Source organism: Clarias gariepinus, chromosome 14 (assembly GCF_024256425.1).
Source record: "Clarias gariepinus isolate MV-2021 ecotype Netherlands chromosome 14, CGAR_prim_01v2, whole genome shotgun sequence".
In the NCBI taxonomy this organism is placed as follows: domain Eukaryota; kingdom Metazoa; phylum Chordata; class Actinopteri; order Siluriformes; family Clariidae; genus Clarias; species Clarias gariepinus.
In genome coordinates, this window is record NC_071113.1 from 16,546,088 (window position 1) to 16,561,121 (window position 15,034).

The 15,034-nt window shown below is 39.8% G+C and overlaps 1 protein-coding gene across 23 annotated transcripts in view; it reads left to right on the top strand.

Moving 5' to 3' along the window:
• Nucleotides 1-15,034, top strand: part of ablim1b (actin binding LIM protein 1b) — a 64,510-nt gene that overhangs the window by 42,715 nt on the left and 6,761 nt on the right. For 14 of the 23 annotated variants that reach the window (XM_053511214.1, XM_053511216.1, XM_053511230.1 and 11 more), the window contains 12 exons: nucleotides 360-486; nucleotides 2,092-2,185; nucleotides 7,538-7,625; nucleotides 8,023-8,081; nucleotides 8,381-8,515; nucleotides 10,210-10,254; nucleotides 10,780-10,857; nucleotides 11,327-11,485; nucleotides 13,231-13,278; nucleotides 13,644-13,682; nucleotides 14,086-14,121; nucleotides 14,862-14,991. In XM_053511214.1, coding sequence (XP_053367189.1) covers nucleotides 360-486; nucleotides 2,092-2,185; nucleotides 7,538-7,625; nucleotides 8,023-8,081; nucleotides 8,381-8,515; nucleotides 10,210-10,254; nucleotides 10,780-10,857; nucleotides 11,327-11,485; nucleotides 13,231-13,278; nucleotides 13,644-13,682; nucleotides 14,086-14,121; nucleotides 14,862-14,991 — 1,038 coding nt within the window. The remainder of the gene's footprint in view (nucleotides 1-359; nucleotides 487-2,091; nucleotides 2,186-7,537; nucleotides 7,626-8,022; nucleotides 8,082-8,380; nucleotides 8,516-10,209; nucleotides 10,255-10,779; nucleotides 10,858-11,326; nucleotides 11,486-13,230; nucleotides 13,279-13,643; nucleotides 13,683-14,085; nucleotides 14,122-14,861; nucleotides 14,992-15,034) is intronic. The other 9 variants (XM_053511236.1, XM_053511235.1, XM_053511225.1 and 6 more) reach the window with 6 other exon arrangements.

Consider the following 15,034-nt stretch of genomic DNA (forward strand, 5'->3'; position numbering starts at 1 on the left):
TTTAGAGTCCTCCTGAACATTCCAGTCAAAATACAAAATTATAAGCCTGGGCTATTTTTAGAGCTTATTTCTGGACCCTACATTTACAAATACTACCCATGCACAGTTAGCTTCCTATATTCTTCATGTGGAGAAGAGCAGTGCTGAGCCCCTTTCTGTTGTGTTACTGTAATCGTGCACCTCCACCTAGTGGTTAGGCTGGATTTTTTACATTTTTTGTTATTTCTGAATGTCTGTGTGCGCAGTTGAGATGACTACTGGTGCTGATGTCCACCAGTTTGTATTTGAAAGCCTGTGTGTGTGTGTGTGTGTGTGTGTGTGTGTGTGTGTGTGTGTGTGTGTGTGTGTGTTTTCTGCAGACTGTGCAGGCTGTGGCAGGGACATTAAAAATGGACAGGCTCTGCTAGCTTTGGACAGACAATGGCATCTCGGCTGCTTCAAGTGCAAGGCCTGCGGCAAAGTGCTGAGTGGCGAGTACATCAGCAAGTAAGTATCTCACTGTTTCTTCCTGCGTGTATCTGTACTTGCACTTTCGTCTATGCTTTAATAGTTTTGTTACAGTCCTCTATATGTTAACAGTTGAAATTCGTGGACCTCTAAAACACATACCAGCTACCAGGATGGTACTCTATAGCTATGTTCAGTATACAGTACATAAAACCATAAGAATACTAAAAAACTATGATGTAGAACTACCATAGTTTTTTAAATCTCATGCTAATTATTTTTGTTACATTTTTACCATGGAATTATTCCGCGTTTCACTGTGGTACTTACTTTATGTTGCTACTCTTTTGACACTGTAACATGGTAAATACAGGTACTCCCCGACTTACAAACAGGTTTCATTCCGGAGTATGTTTGTAATTCCAATTTGTTCTTAAATCCAAGTCTTATACATCTTTGACACGAATACACAATATAAATTATACTAGTCCACTTGACCAAATCTGTTCCCTTTCCCTACACTCCCATCATGTGGTCCTGTGCCTAAACAAATAAAAACATGTAAAATGTAACAGTGTTGTCTCTGCGCCATTAAATTGTGAGGGGAATCCTGGACGCCATTTTGTCTCAGAGCTGTTTTCTCCTGTATTGGACTGTAAATTAGAATTATTCACCAACAGGACAGCTTTAAAGGACAACTATTTTCTGTCATCGTGCTTCAAGACACAAAGATTCTTTGAAACTGTTGAGGCTGACTTATTTTTCCCGCATCCCATATATACAATGTACCGGACTTTGGACATTTTATACATTCACTAAAAATATTGTTTATAATTATAAGTATTTGTATCTAGTACGCTGCCATGTCTACTTTTTTGTACAATACACGTGAGCTACTAACCTGACTGAATCCGAAAGTAGAACCGCGGTCTGTTCATATCTATAGAAATTCATAACTTGAAGGTTCGTAAGTTGGGGAATACCTATATTGCATATTACTAACATGTTTGTTATCACTTTATGTACCTATTCATTTATTTTATAACATTGGGTTAGCATCGCCTGTCATACCCCAACCACTACAGTATATTCAGTACTGGTCCCAAACCCAGATAAAATGGGGGTTTGTGACCAGTACTGCATATAAGAAGGGTATCCGACGTAAAACCTGTGCCAAGTTAAGTGTGAAGCAGATGGTCTGCTGTGGCAACCCCTTTTTTCTGGAGCAGCTATAAGACCAACAACAACACTTATAATAGCCTCTAGTTTTAAATGTTTAGGTATATAGATATTGTCAGGTTTATTGTTTTCCAATAAAGTTTTATGTACTGGTAATAATTGCATATTAAAATCCATAGGAATTCACACAAGTTGATTTTTAATGAGTAGGCCAGTGGAATGAATTAAATTTGTATCTGGGTTAGACTCTGATAAGACTTTATCAATAGCTTGATCTCCTATTATTGTTGTAGATTATTCACTTATACATTGTAAGGCATATTATTGAGCAAATAGTATAAATGACTCACTTAGTATGATGAAACCAATAGAAAGGTTATAGCGGGGTGACAGTGTCACTGAAGTGTAAAAGATAATATGCAAAGCTTTTTCAAAGACTATACAATTCTTTCATGCTGTTTTTAGAGACGGTGCACCATACTGCGAGAGAGACTATCAGATCCACTTTGGTGTGCAGTGTGAAGCCTGTCATCAGTACATCACAGGGAGGGTTCTGGAAGTGAGTATCTGGCACTCGTTCTCATCCTCACAAATAACTTTCAGCAAATAGAAATATTTATAATGTTGTTCAGTTTGTCAGGTTTAGGTTATTCTCAGCTTTATAGCTGTATTGGGGTTTAGAGGACTGAAGGTCTTAGTGAACATCTGTTTACAAGCACTCACACACACACATTCAGTACACACACACACACATGTAGTACTGTTGTGACCATCATCCAGCTCCAAGTTTGACATAACCAAACTACCATGTTTAAAGAGTTCTGTACTCTCATGATCTCAGCATCAGCCCTTGGGGAAAAGAGCACAAAACGAGCAGTGAAGCAGTTGGCCAGATGCCACAGTCCCACCCTAGTATTGTAGACAGAGCAGCCTGTGAGTCCATTTGATAGGCTGAGAGACCAGCAGGAGGAAGAAGGAAGGGGAGGGGGAAATGGATGAAGAGTTTGGGAGTTCTCAGGAAAAGTCTGAGAGACAGATTGAGAGGCAGAGTGTGCAAAAAAGAATAAGTGCACAAGGAGTTTATCTGCTAAACCGCAGGGCTGGGGGTCCACACGAGCCGCCTGCCGAAGGTAAGAGTAGCAGGTGTTTGATCAGCATTCATTTATGTAGGGGGTTATATGATATTGCAGATTATAGTTTCCATCATGTGTCATTCATTCATGTGATGTGTTCTTGATCATGAAAATGTATGAATTTGTTTGAATAGTATGAATTCTGTATGTTTGAAGGCTGATTTTAAGTCCTGGACAGAATTGTGCATTGTTTGCTCTAAAAGTTAACAGGAAGCTGACCTGTGGGACACTTCATAGACACATTGTTCTTTTTGTGCCTCTCACCAAACCCACCCAGACACAGCAGTTGTCGCTCGTAGTGTGAATGCTATTCATAGAAATCTATGTATCCACATATGGTGTTGAAAAACCCAGCGGAATCTTATCAATGTGAGGCCACAGAGATTTTAACTCAGCAGACACTTCTATATATGTCCATGGAGGTTTGTGTGGAATTTCGTTGAGAGGAACAGATGGCATTGTTATAACCATCTCCATCCAAAGACACAAGGGATGGATCACTATATGGGCACGTTTGCTTTGTCATTTTTTGGTGAGGATGGTGTCTCACCCTGATTAACATACTGTAGATAAAGAGGGTCAAAAATGTGAGGCCAAAATGTTTAACATTAGAGAATCTTGACCCTCACACACACACACACACACGAACTGTACTAAATGACGTGTCCATAGCTTTTAGTGGGATAGATTGTCTGTAAAGATATCACCTTGACAGGAACATGAGTCAGTCATGATAGACAGTACAACCTCTTATACAAGAAAGCGCACACATTCATAGATATTTAAGTGTATATTTAGTGTTAATTCAGTATTGCAGATTAAAGATATGTATTGGTTGGTGTCTGAACAAGACTATGCAAGACTATAAGGGAAGGTTTTCTCCAAGTTTGTTTCACCATCAGAAGAAAAAGTCCTGATGCGTGCATTTCTTGGGACATTTACGGTATACTGTAGATTAGCTTGTGCCTCAGTATACAGTGTGGAACCCGGTGCCATCAGGATCAGATACAGTCGGATGAATGAGGCTTGTGTAAGCCAGCATCAGGGGTTTCAAGCTAATGCAGGCGGTGGAGAGAGCACAGAAACAGGAGTCAGTCTGCAATAACTGTTTAGACTGTCCTCTTCATTTTCTCCCTCTGTTTATCTTCACCATGACTGGAAGTGCTGAACTTGCACAAGGAGGCAAGTCGGAGGCAGCATCCAGCCAGGTGGCTCAGCCTTCGGAGATTAGCACGCAGGAAAACAGCTCCACCCTTCCAGAGACCTACACCCCATGTTACGCCATGTAAAGAACATTCTGCTTGCAGCATGACGACTGGCCTGTTTGTTCTGTTTCTAAGGGCCTCGTCGTTTTCTCTCGTGGTCTTGTTTTCTCCCCACTGTATACATAATTTTTCCCTTTTTCTTTACCCCTTTCCAGTTCCTCTCTTTGGCTTTTTCGTCAGCATACACCCTTCCATCTGGAACTGAAGCCCCTCTGTTTCCCCCCTGAACTTGCCAGTAATCACTCTCTGTTTTCTCCATGGATCTCACCAGTTACACATTCTTATGTGTGATGTAATGATGGATAACCGTCATTGGAGGAGAGGAATTAGAAAGAACATCTACTGTCGCGGAGACGCTTGTTTACGGCAACAGTGTTACGGTACATGCGATCGTTGCCATAGAGAGGCGGGCTGGGAGGAGGGACGGGTCACATCTGTGTGAAATCAAACATTTCTGCTGCATTGCCTCACAGTTCATTGGACAAGGGAGGAACTTGGGATGGTAGCCAAAGTGCTGCAGGTGATCCCCCAGCACTATTAACATTCAAATGCGTTTTCTAAACTTTGGATTAAATGCAGAGGACTGGTACCCAAGTGTGTTGTGATCTTGCATGATAACACACATCCGCACACTTCAGCCCACACTGTCGACACTTTGTTTTTTCACGAGGTTTAAAAGCATCCTCCCTATAGTCCTGATCTTGCTCCATCAGATTTTTCAGCTGTTTGGTCCCCTGAAAGCAGATCCACAAGGACGAAGATTTACGTCTGGTCCTGGCTCGCAGCTCAGCCTAAAACGTTTTAAATGAGGGAATACAAAAGCTTGTAGACAGTTGAACAAGGTGTTATTGAAAAGCAAGAAGATTAGGTTGGAAAATTATATATTTGTCTTTTCTAAAATTTTATTCCAATAAATTCTATAGCCATTGCGCAGGTAATCTTTTACTTACCCTTGTATATACACTAGTATACCCTTGACATCATTTAGCAAGGTACGCACATTTAATTTGAAAGGAAGCTCCATTTATTAAAATGCAAAGTAAAAATTTGAGGGAAGCAAAAACTTTTGGAGGGGGCGAAAAGAGTGATTAGAGAACAAGCTTTAATATGATTATGGGGGAAAGGCTAAAATAAAAAGAAAAAAAGAAAAATAAAGTTTGAAGGAAATAAGAGTTGATGGAGAAAGCAGGATAAATGGTTTGGAGATGGACTTGAAATGAGAGATAGAGAGATCTAACTGAGAGACAGAAATGTCGGAGGTGCAGAAGCTCATCAGCATTCCTAGAGCTAATGTAAAACAGCAGGGTGACGAGACAGCACTGCAGATGACTTACAGCTGTGTTTTGTGGACAATACGCGACATGCACTCAGGATACACACAACATTGAAGTAGTTAGGTAGAAATGAATGATAATTTATTAGGAAGAAAGTATCTTTAACTATTCATCTTTCCAGACTCTTGCTTCAGAGCAAATTGATATAATGAAGATCATAAAGGAGTACACTAGCGTTTTTGTTCAGGCTGCAGAATGTGTGTGTGTGTGTGTGTGTGTGTGTGTGTGTAATTACCCCAGAGATTGCAACACATGTTTATTCACTTAGAATAAGTAAGTGAACTATTCGCAATTTCATGGTTTTCTGCATAAATTGCTCATGAAATATGATCTGATTTTCAACCAAGTCGGAAATATAAACAAACACAATATTTCCAAGCTGATAAAACATAAACACTCATGATCTTTTATGTTTATATTGAACTCACCCGTTAGTATACAAAGTGATGTTGGAAAATGTAAGTGAAACACTAAACTCGGACTGGAGTCAGGAGTTAGGAAGCTGGAGTGCAGTGAATGAAATGAGAATGGAGGTGTGTGTGTTTAGAGCTATCTCAACTTGTAAAAACACTCAAACAGTGTCACTGTGCTATTCACAGCAGCATATGTTGATTTGAGGAATGTCTCGCAAGACAAAAAAAAAAGAGATCTCAGAAGATCCACAATCAAGAGTTGTTTAATTGCATGTAGCTGGAAAGAGTTACAGAGTAATCTAAAAAAGTTTAGAAATCCATCAGTTCAGTTAGACAAATGGTCTACAAATGGAAACAATTTGGTACTGTGGTTACTCTCCACTGACGTGACCACCCAGCCAAAATCACTACAAAGGAACAACACAGAATGCTCAATGAGGTGAAAAAGACCTCTAGAGTAACAGCTCGGGTCTTGAAGGATTCATTGAGTCAAACATTCGCAGAACATTGAACAGGCATCGTATCCATGACAGGACACACCAAGGAGGAAGGCGCTGATCTTTAAGAAACATGAAGCATGCTTAAAGCTTGCCAAAGGCTATCGAGACAGTCTATAACACTACTGGTATATAAAGGTAGTACTTTTGTGAAGAACAAACAGCGCTCCATATGGTGATAAAATAGACCCTCATACAGTACAACCATGAAAACATAAATTCCCACAGTGAAACACGGTGGAGGGAGCATCATGATTTGGAGCTGATCTGCCTCTCAACCTGGACAGCATGTCTTTGTGGAGAGGAAAATGAATTGCCAAGTTTGTCAAGGTGTCCTACAGGATAATGTCAAGGTGGCTGAAGGTCATAAAAGGTTGGGTGATGCAGCAGGACAATGACACAATACTGTACATGGGAGTAAATCTACTACAGAATGGTTTCAGCCCTTTGGAGCGGCCCAGTCAGAACCCAGACCTCGACCCAATAGAGATGGTGTGGAATGACCTCAGGAGAGATGTTACACCAGAATGTCCTGAAATATTGTTGAGCGGAGACAGTTCTGTAGGGGGAAAAGTCCAAAATTGTGCAGGTCTAATCCACAGTTACTGGAAGCGCTTGCTTGAGGTTATTGCTGGCAAAGGTGTTTCAATCAAATACCAAAAACACTATTTCACTTACGTTTTCACCATTTGTATATTTAATGAGTGTGTTTAATATAGTTTGTGTTTAATATTTTGTGTTGTATCCGCTTAGAAATATTATGTTGCCTTATATTTGTGACTTTGTTGAAAATCAGATCACATTTCATGACCAATTTAGGTAGAAAAACAGAAAACTTCAAATAGTTCACTTACTTTTTTGCCACTGTATATTGACTATGTGTAGTTGGTGAACTGTCAGTAAATGTTTGAAATATGAGACTATATAGCACAATCATCATAACAAAGTGTGAAAACAAAGACAATTTATAAAGACACTGTCTTTATAAAGCAGAATTGAATCCGTCTACTGAATGGATGAAATCAAAAGTAAGTTCATGTGTAACATGCAGTCTTACAACACGTAGAAAACACACACAGAGAACTCAGTGGTAAGCGGAGGAGATACAGTTGCACATCTGCTTTCCCTCTCACAAGACTTTATATTACATATAAGCTTTATTAAAGATTCCTCACTTTATGCCTTATTAACATTCAACACTCATAGATTTGTTTGTGCATATTCGGTATCTGATGACCCGCACTGATTTTTGCCTCCCTGGCTCCGCAGGCAGGCGATAAACACTACCACCCCAGCTGTGCAAGATGCAGCCGGTGCAACCAGATGTTCACAGAGGGGGAGGAAATGTACCTGCAAGGTGGGCAAAACAGCTGATAATGTAAAAGGATTGCACCTGACTTACAAATTGCTTATGTATTCAAGATGTTTCCTTGCATGTTTTTTACTCCCGGAGTGAGGGGAATGGAGAGGGATGATAAAACATGACATAATATTATGAGTTAATTGGTTATTTCTCCCCGCCTGAGGGTGTGTGATGATGTGATCAAAATCAGATGTTTAGAAGTGGGGGGAAAGTCATGACTGAATACAGATGATGAAAAACAATATTTCTATATAAATCATGAATAATATGAGCGGGGATATGAAAAAAAATCTAAATAAAAGATATTTGCATATTTATTGTAAAGCAAAAGTTTACACCCCCAGTGCCAGTTGAATGAAAAACTGTTTTTCTTGTTTTTGTCTCAAACCAGGCTCTACAGTGTGGCATCCAGACTGTAAGAGCAACATCAAAGTAGAAGAGAAGTACAGAGTGAGTGTTAGCTCCCTGGGTTGTCTATCTATCCACACACACCCGTCACACACCCGTTGTCCTCACTTTCTTTCATTCAGCTTCCTTTTACAGTATGTGACTCCTCAGTCCAGCGACAAGTGACACAGTCTAACACCTTTCCCCTATCTCTACAAATTGTCTTCAAACTTTGTGTGGTGTCTGTCCTAATGTTTGTGTCTGAGTTTGAGTTGATGAGTGTGCTTCTTAGGACCAGGTGATATGTGTATGTGTGTCAGTATGTGTCAGCTTGTCCTCTCTGTTCTGGTTCTCCTCTGTAGGGAGTACTACAGCGACCTGGCAGAAAGCCACATCCTTTTGATATCTTTTTGCCCCTGTCTAAGTGTGAGTCTCAGTGTAAGACGAAGGGCCGGGGTGGCTCTGCTCGAGGCGTGCGTCTCCTGCGCAGGACGGAGGTTTGCAGTCTCCTGTCTCCCCCTCTGTCCTGCACCACTTTCAGCTAAACTCACTGTCTTGCTTCGCCTGCAAGCCAGGACGTACAGTATTCTGTCTCTTTTAGGACAGCGAGGTTCATGGTGTATTTGCAGAACAGAGAGGGCAACAATACAGATTTACACCGTGCCTCCTCCAGACAATGCAAGCTCAGAGTGTTAGCTTGCTGTCTTGTGCTGAATTGCTTCATACTGTAAGAACAGGAGCAGGACATTAGTGAATCGTTCTATTCACATTATGCAGTAAATAACCAGCACGTCTGACTTCCTGAATAAATGGCATGAACAAGAAACTTGAGCTGGGAAGACAAAATATGTCTGTGATACAGTATGTAAAAGAAGGTGGATTGCAGTAGCTCTGCGAGCGCATGGTGAATAGGAAGGGTCGATGCATGCGCAGGCAGATCTATTGACTGGTGGACAACATGGCTTTGCTGATTCTCTGGTGCCCTTATGAGGCCAAAAATGTGCCAAATGGAAACTGGATTTAGAACCCGAGATTGTGTATTGTTGTCTCCCAAGTAGCGATGACTAAAATTGGAAGAAAAATGTGGTTGAAAAAAATACAACCAAAGGCTGCACAGTAAGGACAAAGAAGTTGGTCATTGTATTCTTCTGATTCCTGACATATTATTAAAATGGCATTATTTTATATGGGTTATGTACACGAATTGCATTTATTTAGGCCTGTTAAATGAAGTACTGTAAATATCTAAACAGGTATATTATGCTTTACATAATAATAACATGCTTTGAGATTATTTTAAACTGATACAGCAGTTTAAGCAAACATATACGCATTGAGGCTATGAAGTAAAAATCCAGAGATTGATGCTTCATACACAATGACATTTAGTATTAGATGACACATAAGGTCTAATATTAAAGCTTAAAAAGATGGAAAAACCAATCACATGATGCAAGAAAGTCAATGTGACTTCATCATTCATTCCCCTTATAATTATAGTCTACTTAATTTTCTTTTTTATGAAATTGATTTATTTATTCATTTTCTGTAATCACTTTATTCTGAACAGGACAGAAACACTGAGCCGGTCCACCATCAGGCATGTTTTTGGGAGATTGGAGGAAATCAGTGAACATATCACTCATTTGGCTGATACTTACAGTACAATTGAGAAATAATGTAATATAGAGAAAAGTATTAATAGTTAGTGTATCCAAAAATGCATTGCAGTCTGCCTCAAGTGGGGATCATAGATATTTTTGGCTTCACTGTCATGTTGTCTATCATATAAATCAGTTGTTTTCAAACGTGTTGCACCCAGGGATCTTAAATTACATAAAAAATTTTTTTTAATATATATATATATATTCCTAAACCTTTTAGGTCTAACTTGACATTATTTATAGTTGAACCATCTGTGTTATAGTAGAAATAATGATTTGGATGCAAATCAGTTCATGAGTCCCATTCTAGGCTAATAACTAAAACCTTAATCATAAATGAAATATTACTGATTTATGATTTTTCCACACTGCACCAGTATAATGAGATCCAAGCCCACTGGTTAAACCTGACAGACCCCTGGGGGCCTCCGTTTTGGGAATCACTGAAGTAAACAGTCTGTGAGTGAAACACAGAGACGTGCGTCAGAGTGTGTGATTTCCTGTGACCCCTCTTCCTCCCTCCACAGCTCCTCCCTCCCTCAGTAACTTCGCTGCACCAATCAGAAAGGCAGGTACTGTATTCTGCTACTGGCAGTAGAGTGGCACACGCTCTATGTATCCAGTAGCTTAAGGGCACAAAACCTACATCCAACTAGCCTATGACTTCCTTCCACCTCATGTTTGCATCATTGCACTTTTCACCACTGCGGGCATGTGTCTGTTGCCCTCTGGCCCAGATCTGCGATCTGAGTGAGACTCAGACTCACTGCAGAGACCTGACTCAAATATGAGATCGCAGGCAGAGTGAATGAACGAACATGCATCTGTTTCCAAACCGCACCATTCTGCTTTTAGCAGCTTTGCTGAAATTTTCACAAAGAGCCATATCTGGAGGACGGTGCTGCATGGCCTGTGGATGGCAGCTTGTGGATGTTTCTACTGTATATCCGAAGCTGGGATGGAAAGCTGTTAATGCTGCTGTAGTAATCTTGTGCACTGTTCCTGTCATTCGAGCTTACGTGTAAGCCTTTTGCGTGTCTATGTGCGTGCATGTTTGTGCTTGGCTGATCACTAACCAAAGTCTCGTTCATCTGCAGCCCACAAGGTCTTCGTCGGAGAGTATCTGTTCTCGGCCGGGTTCCAGTATCCCTGGCTCTCCTGGTCACACCATCTATGTGAGTCATCCTCACCAGCGCCCCATATCGCTTCCTGAAACAATCCCCATTTTCTCTCAAATTGAGTCTGTGGCTGCATGAGACTGCACAGAATGATCTTTTGCTGTTTTCCTTGCTTTCCAAACAGTTACATTACATTTGCATTGAGCTCTCAATCTCTTCCCTTCTGTCTATAGTACAAATACATGCATACACACAGAATCAATATAAATACTGTTTACAAGAGCGTCATTATAATAGAGGAAGCACAGCTGCAATGAACCCGACCTGTATATGAAGCTCCGTATACGGTGTCTTTTTTCATTTTTGATTTATTTAATTGTTTTGTGGTGACCCTTGTGACGTGCTATGACTATGTTTATATGTGATGTGGAACAGTTTGACCCCTAGTATGACCTTCCTTCCTTTCCCTTTGTCTCTCCCTCTGCGTGATTCCCTTCCCTCTGTGTCTCGCCTCTCCTCCCTCTAGGCAAAAGTAGACAATGAGATCATTGATTACAAGGACCTAGCAGCCATCCCCCGAGTCAAGGCCATTTATGACATAGAGCGTCCAGACATGATATCCTACGAGTCTCTGCAATCCACCTCCTCTACCCTGGAGAGACAGGGCAGACACAGCCCTGGAGAGGTAACACAGAGCTACTATCATCTAATCACGCAATGCTCGAACTGCTGAGTACATGGATATTCTAGGGGGATAATTATAAACAGGAGTTCGGAAAATTCTTGAGTTATCTGCAGCTCGAGTTTTGATTCAGAAAATACAGTCATTAGAACCAATTAGATCCATGAACTAAGGCCCTTGGACTAATGATAATTGCTCAAATCAAGTCATGTTAAAGGCAAAAATGGCTTTTTTGTGTGATAGATATATTTACATGGAGCGATTCATAATTGATGAGAAACTATATATTTCATAGTTTATATGCATAATTTGGTAAAGCATTTAAATAGCTTGTAACATGAATAATCTCAGGATACATTAAGAGCATTAACATAAACATGCTTATTTTTTAAATAGTTCTACAGTATGACATAATGTCAGTGTAAATTATATACAATTGGTATAGGCCCCATAAATAGCCTGCAGCATCTAAGTGAATGTGTTTCGCTTCATTGGTCCAGAGTAATGGTCCAATTCAAGGTCAGAATTCTACCTCATATACTTAGCATCACTCAGACCAGAATCCTTACCCTTCTACCCTGGAAATGATATGTATGTGGTTATGTCTGTGTGTGGTAATGTGTGAATTCATGTCTTTTCTGTTACAAAGGCTGTTTAATATCATGTATTCCACATGGATTAAACATCATTTAGTCATTCCATTTCTGTTTATCAGAAATTGATTGTGTTTTATATTTTTTTAAAAGCCGCTTTCATATTAAACACCATCAGGTAGTATTTACTGTCGAGCTCCAAGTGCTGTGACTGTATCCTGTGTTACAGTGCCCTCTGCTGAACACTTTCAGAGTTTTATTGTCATACCCTCTTGATCTAATATTTGGTCGTCTGGCCTCATCGTAAACCCTGTGCTCATGTGTTGATAAAGAAGAAGACCTGACATCGACACCCTCCAGGCACTTTATTAGCATACATGTAGTACCACACCATTATACCACCAGGAGCAGCCTGATTTGTTGATACAAGCCAGAATGGATCCATGCTTTCACGTCATTTACACCAAATTCCGACCCACCGATCCGAATGTTAAAGCCAATGCAAATTGTAGCCGCAGTTTCCTGTTTTCCGCGGAGAGGAGTGGCACCTGGTGTGGTCATCTGCTGCTGTAACCCATCAGCTTTGATGCAATGTACCTTCAGATCTTTTACATGTTTGTAATGACCAGTCTGGCCATACTCCTCTAAACTCCCGCATCAAGAAGGCATTTTCACCAAGAGGATTGCTGCTCATTGGATATATATATATATATATATATTTTTTTTTTTTTTTTTTTTTAGATCATTCACTGTAAACTCTAGAGATGGTTGTGCTTGAAAATCCCAGTAGATCAGCAGTTTCGGAAATACCCAGACCAGCCTGTTTGGTACCAACAACTATGCCACTTCCAAAGTCACTTACATTATCTTTGTTCTTCGTTTGCTATCCATTATGATGCTTGATTTAAACCTCAGAAGATCATCTTGACCATGTTTACATGTCTAGACGTATTGAATAGCAATGTCATTGGCTGATTAGAAAGTTAGACAGGTGTACCAAATGATGTAGTCTGTAAGTTTTTACAGTACACATCAGGCACACTATTTCTCATGAGCTAATTTCTTGTCTGGAATGTTATACAGTATGAGCAAGTAATATCTGTTAGTTCAAAGCAGTCTCATGCTGTAACTGTAGGCTTTGCTTCCTTCCTGCAGTGCCAGAGTACTACAGGTGACCAATCCCCCATCAGAGGCCATATCAAAGTGAGTGTAAGCAGGATTGCTGTAATGCATGCCCAATGACATTTTAATTTTAAAGCAACCGTTCTAAAACAAACAAACAACTTCCTGGGTTATTATAAATGTATACACCTAGCCAATAAACTTCACTATGAAGCACTAATATGGTAACCAAACAAAGAATAGCAATCTCTTACCAAACTAATATAGCTGAGCAAGTAGTAGTCTTAGTCTGAAAAAGTAATAATTAAATATTAATACAAAATGAATAATGCTTCTAATGCATTGCAATTAAAGGTTTCATTTTTATTTTTTATTTTTTTTTTGTCAATATAATATGATCACAATGTAACAGGACTCTATATCCACTTTATATCCACTTTTCTTAGACTATGCCACAAGACCCTTCCCCCATGTCAGCTGAGACTGTAAGTTGACCAGGAGTGCTGAATCTCGAATCTATTTTATCTTTGCAAGCACAGTTTAATTCTGCACAGCTTTTCGGAAGACATTCTCTTTAATGAAACAGCTTCTCCCATCTGTTGTATAAGTGTTCTAGACACCTTTGTGTGTCAGCATGTGTTCTCTAGTTCGTTTGTCTTGGGTTTATCTTTTTGCTTCATTATACCCATAAAAAAAGATCATTGCAGACTGTGTCTCATCACTGCTATCATGGCCTAAAAAATTATTTCAATATTCTCATGCCGTACTAGTTTTAATCAGTATTAACATTTTATAGCGTTGTTCTTAATTTGCTTCAATCACTTATACTTTTCTTAAGAATTATGTTAAGCGGATTTATACAAAGCTTTTCTCCCTGTTTTTTTCCAGTCACCAAGAACACTGTCACCCACCCCATCTGCTGAGGTTAGCATTTGCTCCATACTAAAACCTACTGTGGATACAGTACCAGTGCAAAGTTTGGACACAAGTTTGGACTCATTTTATACATTTCAGAACGGTTTTGGATTTTTTAAAACTTTAAAATAACACATATGGCATTTAGGTAATTAAGCACCACAAAGAACAATTAGATGTTATTTTAACACATCAAAGTCAGCTGTTCTGGAATAGTTCCTGCAAGATCAGTATTGTCAAGTGCATTTGCCAAACCCATCAAGCACGATGATGAAACTGGCTCTCATTAAGACCTTCCCAGGAACGCAAGACCAAAACTGACCTCTGCTGCAGAGGAGAAGTTCATTTAAAGTTACTAGCTTAAAAAATCTCCTAAAGATCTTAGATTAGAGCCGTTAAGAAGGCTTTACAGGGCAGTAGCAGACCTATCTCAATATCAACTGTTTAAAGGAGATTATTTTGGATGCTTCACAATGCAGAAAGACATGAAAATCAGGAAAAACCCATGGAATTAGAAGCTGTGTCCAAACTTATGACTGGTAGTGTAGATATTGAGATTATTACAGTTATTGTTGTTCTAGTAATTTTACTAATCTAGTTGCACAACATGATGTTGTGCAACTTGTTGAGGTTGCACAACATCAAACAGTAAAAGTTATAGTGCTGGTAATGCTTCTGCCCACAGCATCAGCAGGATTGGTAAAGGAGTGACATGTAAAATAATGATGTGTCTGTATACTGTGCGTTAGGGTTGTTATGACATTCGAGAACGCATAATGCAACGATCCACCAGCCAGGGCTCCATCGGCTCCCCGATGTACAGCCGACACAACTACACACCTACGCTGTCTAAGACACCGCAGCACTTCCACAGACCCGGTGAGAGTGAGGATCATTTCTTTCACTTCTGCAATTACTTCCT